Genomic DNA, 9,885 nt, shown 5'->3' with positions numbered 1-9,885 from the left:
ATAGAAATTTGAGAGTTAAAGAGACAACAATGGGAACAAAATGAGAAGCTGTCATTTAGAATCCAAGTCATTCAGCAAATCCTGCTGGCATGTGCCACCTGGGAGGAAACTCCCGAATCTCACACAGAAGGGAAAATAAAATTGTCATTAGAGGTGGATGGAGCAGGAAATTGGGTGGGAGAGGAGAAAGGGAAGGCAAGTTGGGGGAAAGGATTAAATGTACCAAAAGCCAGAGAGAGGAGACTAGGAAAGTGAACAGAAATGGTTGGGGTGCATTTCTAGGACCAACCTGGAATGGGAGAGACTCCAGGGAATCTATGAGGGTGACTCTAGCTAAAAGTCCTAGCAGTGGGGGATATGGAGCCTGAAGCAGCCAATTGCTGTAGCTAGGCAAGACTCCCAGTGGAGAGATAAGCACACCAACCCACCCACAAAACTTTAGACCCAAAATTTGTCCTGCCTACAAGAAGTACAGGGAAAAAGATGGAGCAGAGACTGAGGGAATGACCAACCAATGACTGGCTTAACTTGACATCCTTTCCATGGGCAAGAACTAATCCTTGACACTATTGTTGATACTCTGTATTGCTTGCAGACAGGAGCCTAGTCCTCTGAGAGGGTCTACCCAGCAGCTGGTGGAAACAGATGCAGAGACCCACTGACAAACATTAGCTCAGGAAGCCTTGTGGAAGAGTTAGAGGAAGATTGAAGAAACTGGAAGGGATAGGGACTCATGAGAAGACCAACAGAGTCAACTAATCTGGACTCTTGTGGACTCCCAGAGACTGAACCACCAACCAAAGAGCTTATATGGGCTGGACCTAACTCCCAACACACACATGTAACAGATGTGCAGCTTGATCTTCATGTAAGTCCCCCAACAACGGAGCAGGGGCTTACACTGACTCTGTTGCCTACTTATTGATCCTGCTCCCCTAATTATGCTGTCTTGTCTGGCCTCAGTGGAAGAGGATGTACCTAGTCCTGTATTGACTTGATGTGCTAGGGTGAGCTGATACCCAGGAAGGTGAAAGGGAGGGATAAATGAGGGTGGAACTGTGTAAGGAGGGGGCTGAGAAGAGAGGGAGGTTGTGATAGGAATACAAAGTGAATAAACAAATTAATTAATGGAAAAAATAAGTTATTCATTCAACAATTACTACAAGTTGTCTTTCAAATGGGGTCTTAAAAGACTCTATACCCAAAAGATAACACTGCAGTGGCAGAAAATATATGAAACTTATTTGGTTATGAGTTTGACAGGTACTGAGTGGATAACTTTCAGAGCAAGTTCTTTGATCCATTTATGTTAATGTAGACTTGCTAGATATAGAAATTTGAGAGTTAAAGAGACAACAATGGGAACAAAATGAGAAGCTGTCATTTAGAATCCAAGTTCTTGAGACTCAAATGTATTTGGTAAAAAGTTGCTGTTCTTGATGTGAATTTTGTATCCTATTGAATTAACCCACTAAGGGAAAAACATCAGGGAAAACGACCTCTAAAGTAGATCTGAAGGATTCTAGAGGCACAATGGGCTGCAATAAAATTAATTTTACAAAATGACAGGAACCTAAGGAAAGAGAAGCCAGAACAGTACAAATGTCATCACATCAGTGGGCGTCTCTTAAACAAAGAAAACCAGATAAGAAGAGAAGTTACAGCAATTGACAAATTTGGGGAGGTTAAAGTTGTTTAAATGGTGAAACTACCATGATAATTAAAATTTGATGGTTGTGGGATCTGAGGAGTAAGAGGAATTGTGTTCCTCTGCTAAAGCTATATTTTTACACCTATACTCTGTGGTCAGAGATGACCCAAGACATATAAAACAACTTCTCAACTGTCTTTGTTCATATTAACTCAAGAAAAGCTTGACAATTGAGAAGAAATCTGGCGGAAGGCAGTCATGCTAGTGGGTATTTTTGAGCAACAGTGCATCATCCTGGGCAAAGGTGAGAATTTCAGCACTACTCAAACCGGACAGATTCCTCCTGGAGATAGGACAAAGGTCATCCTTCAAGGTTTCAAACAAACAAAGTAAAAAAGCCAGCTAAAAACAGTGCCTCTAGCTCTGGAGAAGAGGTGAACCAGCTCTAATCTCTGTGCATTACACCAGAAGGTGTGGCATAATCTTGTGAGAAGCTGAGAAAGGCTTTGGCTCTTGTTTCTGTTTGGTGACAGCTGACTTAGGTACAGTTACTGATTGGTTCACTCCAACACACACAGGTTTGAATTCCTGGGAGAAATCCAAAGAGCAACTTAGAAAAGGTTGGCGAAATGACTTACGATGTCTTGCTCCTCGGATAATTCTTTACACTCATGTTACTAAACCTTTGTGTTATATTTCCTCTATCCCAAAGTAAAGGAAGATCCAGAATTAACAAGACTGTATGTCCTTCAAACTGTGCCAGCTCCGGCCCCTGTCCCTGAAAATGCTCATGTTCTAATGAAAACTGAGATGTCCCTGAAAGAAGTGTGGGGTGCAAGACTGGATGTCTATCCTCTGCATAGAAAGAGACACTGGGTTTTCAAGCCTAAGACTTCTGATATCCAACCTGAGAAAAGGCAATTATCTTACGAAGATTTTAACAGGAAAAGAAACTACAGGCGTGTTCAAAACTCCCATTCTTCACAGTAGGGTTTCCTCTGGACCTATAGTTCCCTACTTTTCTTCTTTCTATCCAGCCTAAACCCAGTTGGAAATCCACATGTCTGATGCTCTAAATTCTTCTTTACCTCAGCCATAGATGCACAAGTGCCTGACATTCAGGACCCTGAATTTTTCCAGCAAAAACACTCACCAAATGAAGTTATTGTCAGAATTTTGGCAGCTTCTGAAACTAGAAACCCAGGGAAAAGCAAACTCGCGAGCAATACAGTCTGCTGACCAGCCATTCTCACTTGTAGAGCATCACAAAGCCTGGTCTGATGTGCCCTGATCTGAGCCTTTTTATGCCTAAGGGATCCTGTGTGTCCATATGTCACAGGCACTGGTTATGAACCTGGGAAGCAATAACAGAGATGCCCTCTTCCCATCTTCCCTGGGGTGGTTATTTTTCATAATTTGCTCTATTCTCTCCTTCCCTACCAAGAATCAGTGTTGAAACAGTGGGGAACTGGTACCTGTTCCAGCTGTGTCCTCATACCTCCTCTATGCCTGGAAAAGTCTGAGAATTATAAATGTAGTCTTTAGAAATTATGTCAGTGACAACTTCTCAAAGAGATCTATAATGTGTCATCTTGTGCTTTTGTGAATCTATAACATTCCTCTAACTTGGATATTGCTCAGATCACAAATGTTAACATCTCAATTTCCTTTACTCCAGATAATACTTTTGAATCTTCCAAGTTTTCTGTGATGAAAATCATTCCCAGATAGTGTTGTGCCAGTTCCCAGCCCTTTCAGTAGCTTAAAAATGTTTGTTTTATAATGGAAACTGAGATGACCCTGCAAAAAGTATGGGGTTCATGCTTCAATGTCTATCCTCTGCCTAGAAAGACACACTAGGTTTCCAAGCCAAAAACCTCTGACATCCACCCCAAGAAAAGAAAAATAGTTTATAAAGATTTAGCAGGTTGGTATCTACAAAATTTCAGTTGGTAGCTTCAAAGAGGAAAGGTTCAGTATTTTGCTTAGGGCTTCTCACAAGGTACATATTAATGACAGTGGCTTTTGTCTGTTTATTGATTTTTTAGATTTAAAAAGAATGCAAGATAACATTATGGTTGTCACAAAAGTTTTACCTTTTTAAGTGACTGAAAATGCCTATCAAAAATTAATAATGCTCCAAATATCCTACCTAATATTTCAATTTACATGTCTATGTCATTTCAGCATGTGTATATGCCTTAGAATTATTATCTATCCAGAAGTTTTATTATCCTTCAGAGACAATTTTCCTTATGAAGGTATTGGGTTTAATGTTAAACATTTAGTATTCCTACATCTTAATTCAGGCTTACCTCAAACCCTAGGAATAAATCCAAAGATTTTTTTTTTTTTTTGCCAGTCTAGGAGTCATTACAGTATCATTATAATATAAAGTTCAAGTTAGGCATGGGAATACAGATATGGGGATAAAAATCTTTTGAAGTAGAGAAGAGAAAAAGAATACTTGATTTAGAATGTAGTAAGGAATTTCTATGGTCATAGTATTTCTTTTCTAAGGTTTATGACCCCACTATCCCAAGAAGTTGACTAATAATTGCAGTACCTGGAATTATTTCTCTTCTATTTTGTGGGTCAGGTCTTTGGCCCAATTAGACTACTGTTGTATGCCACCAATAGTGAGTGCCACTTCTTGCAATATCATGCACATCTTGCTATTCTGGTAATTATAAGTGTAGCTAAACATACTTCATCAAAGAAGCATCTCTTTACAGCCAATGAAGAATAACAGAAAGTCTGATGTGAAGCTACCTTTCTTAGAATGGCCAGAAAGCAGACTGGAACAATAACAATATTAATGGAAATGCTAACGTAAAGAAGGAAATTTCAGAGGGTTCCACCTAAATCGAGAACTACAGGCAACTCTTGACTGCTGGGAGGAAAATTACCTTTTGCCAGGGATAAACCCACTTATTGGCTATCCAAAACTGAGTTGTCAGCCCTAAAACCATATACACAAAAGCAACAAAAATAATTGACCCAGTGGGAGATGCTAAATAGATGATAGATAGATAGATAGATAGATAGATAGATAGATAGATAGATAGATAGATAGATAGATGATAGATAAAATGTGATGTGATGTGATGTGATGTGTGTGTGTGTGTGTGTGTGTGTGTGTGTGTGTGTACTCATGTACATTTGACAGGAAATGCTTCTTCTTATATCTCAGTTTTCCATCTTGGTAAATTAACACATTAAGAACAACTCTGAAGTAGAAAAATGTTGGCATAGTTGTGAAAGATTTTAAATATGAAAGAAACTAGAATGATACCCATCCTTTGACAGTCCTGGGATCCCAAGAAATAAAAAAAATTAATCCTCGGAAGACACATGAGGGTCTTAACATCAAACCATGCTTTATTTTGGACATTCTCTGGAGTCTGTGAACTGTCCACCAGAAGCAGTGAAAGCCAGACCAGTGCAAATAGTAAAAATTGACAAAAGTCTAGGAGCTCAAGGTTGTTTGGAAACTGAATGTCTCATGATGACTAATGTGAGAAGAACCTGTGAATCTAGAGAAGTTGTATGTATTGGCTGGAATCTCTAGAATTTGAAAAGTTCGTACTTGCATGATCTGAGATAATACAGGACATAAACACTACAAATGACTTACCCCTCCAGCTGTCTGTTCTAATACATTATTCAGGAGGGAAACTATGTCCCAGAAAAATGTATGCACAGCAAGGCAGCCATTCTGGAGGTTTTCTTGAGGACTGGTAGATCATCCAGTACAAAAGTAGAATCATCTAGAAACTCCACAAACAACCATTCTGTCCTGGAGACACACAGCAGGAAGCAGCATGCTTTCAGCAAGTGCGTAACCTCCCTTCCTTTGCTCCACCCACATATGCATATATATACATATATAACCATGCATAGCTTCCATACATAATATATGCTGAAATGGATTCAGAATGGAGTTAATACTATATTTTTAATATTTCTACTACATAAGCATCAGGATAAAAATGCAGGCAAATCTTTGTATGTGACATTTTGGTATGATCTGGAAAAGGTGACTTAGGTCCTTGAGTCTTTTCATTTCTATCTCACAAAATGTCAGGAGGAAACCAAGCCAGCAGTCTCTGCACTTTGGTGCCCTCCAGGACAGAGATCCACAGATTCAGTTTTCTAAAAATAACTTGAGGACTCTGCTGCCATTTCAAAGGTACTGAAGAAGGAAAGTCCCATCTCTGGTCACCTATTAAAAGAGCCATATCTGCCATGATTTTGTTTCTATTCTTTAAGCTAACACATAATTAATGATAGAACTTTACAACTTTATAGCTCTACGAGTCATTCCAAGACTTTGAATAACTCAGGTCAAAAATAGAAGGATCCCCACAGGCCACATATTCTAGGTTCCTCTCTGCTACGTTCTCATTTTCCAGTTTTGCTTTAGAAGAATACATTTCTGGTATAAGTTATACCCAGCAATAACCACCCCCTGGACCCAAGAGCCTGATAGCTTACACATTATCTTCAATTGGAGAATAAAGAGTACTCCAAGGATTTATCATGAGCAGCTAAATATACTGGCCATGCACTGTAAAAAGTGACAGGGTGTTTATGACTAAAGATAAACTGAAGACGCCAGTCTTAAGTGATAGAAAGGACTCTCAAGGCAAATACAAAGCAAAGGAAATTACACTTATTTATCTTAAATGACACCACTCCTGAGATAGTTAGAGGCTTCTGAAATAAGCAAATAAACTCCAGGTTACTAACCTGTTACCCATTAAAAGTATGACTCAATAACATTGTTATATATCTCTATATTTAGACACCACTAATATGTACACACACACAGAAAGCCAAAGCCCTTATACTTTAACAAGCTAAAGTTAGTAGGGTTTCTTAAGGCTAAACAAATTTCAGAAAAACATAAAAGAGGATTACATGAAAAAAAAAAACAACTTGTATAATGAAATTCATTGGTAAGACAGCAGAAACAACTTACATATGTGTCAAGCTGTAACAACATGACCAAATCCCTTCACAATGAATTGCTCTGGCAGGTGATACCCAGAACAAAAGCCAATGAACCTCTCCAGCTTTCATTGCCTATTCATTAAATGAAAATTCACCAATCTCAGATTCCATAAAGCTCATTAATATATTATTTATATCCCAGTAACTTGACTGCAGGTAACACCTGTAATGAATTGGTTATATAACAAGTTATAAATTAAGTATTGAGAATCCTTTGTAGAAACCTGGATGTTTATTTGGCTAATGATCGTGAATTTCACTGGGGCCTTCAGGCTATGCACTGGATGTCTAAAACAGTCTTAAAGATTTGGCATCCTTGTCTGCTTATTATTCTAACCCCTTTGTTATCATAACCCTTGGGTTTGTTATTACTCAACTCTAAATGTAGACATGTTGATCAATAAAAAAGCATTTATTTAAGACTACATAAAATTTAATGTAGCCTATGCCTTGTTAGGTCTGGAATGCTCCTCTTATCCTGCCTTGTCCCTTACCAGAAGTTGAAGTAAATAAAATGCAACAGCCTAAGTTTCAAATCAAACCCCAAGGCCAGGACAATTATGAGTATAAGTAAGACTTGATGTAAGAGTATCTCAGCACTAATAATGTCAGGAATTGGTTCTTGCCCATGGTATGGATCTCAAGTTGGGTCACTCATTGGTTAACCATTCTCTTAGTCTCTGCCCCATCTTTGTCCCTGAACTTCTTGCAGGTAGGTCTAAGGTTTTGTGGATAGGTTAGGGGGGTTTCATTCCACTGGGAGGCCTTCCTCTCTACAGGAGGTGACCATTTCAGGATCCATATCCCCACTGCTAGAGTCACCCTCATCTAGAGTCACCCTAATAGACTCTCTAGAGTCTCTCCCAATTCAGGTCATCTTAAAGATTTGCCCTGCAAATTTCCGTGAACTCTTCTAGCCCTCTCTCCCCAGTTCTCCCTACAGCTGATCCCTTTCTTCTACTCTCCACCCCTTCCACCGCCCAGTTCCCTCCCTCCATCTAACTCCAATGGCAATTTTATTTCCTGGTCTGAGTGAGACTCAAACATGCTCCCTTGGGCCTTCCTTGATATTCAGCTTCCTTCGATCTTGGATTGTAGTGTGGGTATCCTGTACTTTATGGCTAATATTTACTTATAATTGAGTACAGACCATGTAAGTCCTTTGGAACCTAAGATACTTCCTAGTTCTATCCATTTGCTTTCCAATTTCATGATGACACTATTAATGGTACTCTGTTATGTTTGCAGGCAGGAGCTTTGCATAGTTGTCCTCTGAGAGGCTCCACTCAGCCACTGATCAAAACAGATGCAAAGAGTTACACCCAAACATTAGGTAGAACTTGAGAAGTCTTGTGGAAGAATTGGAAGAAGGATTGAGGAACCCAGAGAGGATAGGGACTCCACAAGAAGACCAAGAGAGTCAACTAACTTTGACCCTTAGGAGGAGCTCCTAGAGAATGAACTGCCAACAGAACATACACAGGCTGGACCCAGCTCCCTGCACATATGTAACAACTGGAGTAGGAGCCTTATCCTCACTCTGTTGCCTGAATGTGAATCCTGTACCCTGAAGTGTGCTGTCTTGTCTGGTCTCAGTGGGAGAAGATGTACCTAATCCTGCAGCTACTTGAGATGTCAGGGTGGTGGTGGTATCCAGGAGGAGCCTCACCCTTCTCAGAGATGGAAGGAAGGGAGGAATGGATGGAGGGGGCATGTGAGGGGTGTTGGGAGAGAGCTGGGGCTGCAATCATGATGTAAATTAAATAAATAAATTAAAGGACAAAAAGAGTATCTCAGCAAATTCTGGATAAAATTAACTGTGGATTAGCCCAGAAACCTAGATGCCAGTGTTCACACATGCGAAACATCTTTTCAAACCATGACTCTGAGCAACAAAATAGTAAATGAATTCACCCAATACAAGAAAATCATTAAAATTCTTTGCCTACATTATTAAGTGAATACTATGATGACTTAAATCAATGTTGTCTCCCTCTCACTCATGAGCTAAAGTTCTGGTATAGGCATCCTGCCTAGCTTCTCTATAATATATTACTTGGTCTTGTTTTCATTGTACATATGCCATAAGATACTATCACATGATAGTCACACCATTTGGTAGAGTCATTTCAGTATTCCACAATGTCTACCTGCAACTCATTTCTTCAGCTCTTGTCTAAACCCACCTGGGAAATCATACATAGGACCATCTACATGTTCCTTTTAAGAGGTCTACTCAATTATAAGTAAATATTAACCATAAAATACAGGATAGTTACCCCAAGCATACCAATAACTGAAGAACCAGGCCTAACACTTAGTTATAATCAACATGTCTACATTTATAGTTGAGTAAAATCAAGCCCAAGGGTTATGATAGCAAAAGGGTTAGAATAATAGGCCGGCAGGGATGCCAAATCTTTAAGACTATTTTAGATATCCATTGCATAGCCTCAAGGCCTCAGTGAAAATTCACGATCATTAGCCAAATAAACCTCCAGGTTTCTATAAAGGATTCTCAATACTTAATTTATAACTTGTTATATAATCAGTTCACTATAGGTGTTACCTGCAGTCAAGTTACTGGGATACAAATAATACATTAATGAGCTTTATGAAGTCTGAGATTGGTGAGTTTTCATTTAATGAAGAGGCAATGAAAGCTGGAGAAGTCTATTGGCTTTTGTTCTGGGTTAAAACCAACCAGAGTAATTCATTGTGAAGGGACTTGATCATGTTCTTACAGCTTGACAGACATGTAAGTTGTTTCTATTGTCATAGCTAAGCATTACATTACACAACTTATTTCTTCCACAGTGTCCCCCTCCTTGTATTTTTCTGTAATCAATTAGGATTTTGGAACAGCGGGAATAAATTCACCAAAAGGAAAACATGGTTTAGCTATTTTTTTTTCTTTTTTAAAAACTTTTATTGCATTATGAGAAAAGTTACATGATTTCAATTTATCTGAATTTGTTAACATTTAAAAACATATTTCAATTAAATATCATTGAATCACATTCTTGTTTCCCTTTTGTACCACTGCTCCTCCCAGAGACCCCCCCTTCAATACCTACAATATCATTTTTGTCATATTCCTTAAAATTTATAAAATATTATAACAATAAAAATAAGTAATAGAAAAGTTGTTTGATATAAAAGAATAATTAATTTAACAGTCTTATGTAGGTGCTGACCTACAGGAATAGTGAGAATAC

The 9,885-nt window shown here is 38.8% G+C and overlaps 1 protein-coding gene across 1 annotated transcript in view; it reads right to left on the bottom strand.

Annotated features, from left to right (window-relative positions):
* Positions 1-2,898, bottom strand: part of LOC116083844 (UDP-glucuronosyltransferase 3A2-like) — a 33,003-nt gene extending 30,105 nt beyond the window's left edge. The window contains exon 1 of the mRNA XM_031360627.1: positions 2,805-2,898. Within this exon, the coding sequence (XP_031216487.1) occupies positions 2,805-2,898 (94 nt within the window). The remainder of the gene's footprint in view (positions 1-2,804) is intronic.
* Positions 2,899-9,885: the final 6,987 nt, after the last annotated feature.

Source organism: Mastomys coucha, unplaced genomic scaffold, assembly GCF_008632895.1.
Source record: "Mastomys coucha isolate ucsf_1 unplaced genomic scaffold, UCSF_Mcou_1 pScaffold8, whole genome shotgun sequence".
Taxonomy (NCBI): domain Eukaryota; kingdom Metazoa; phylum Chordata; class Mammalia; order Rodentia; family Muridae; genus Mastomys; species Mastomys coucha.
This window is presented reverse-complemented; position numbering and strand designations above follow the sequence as displayed.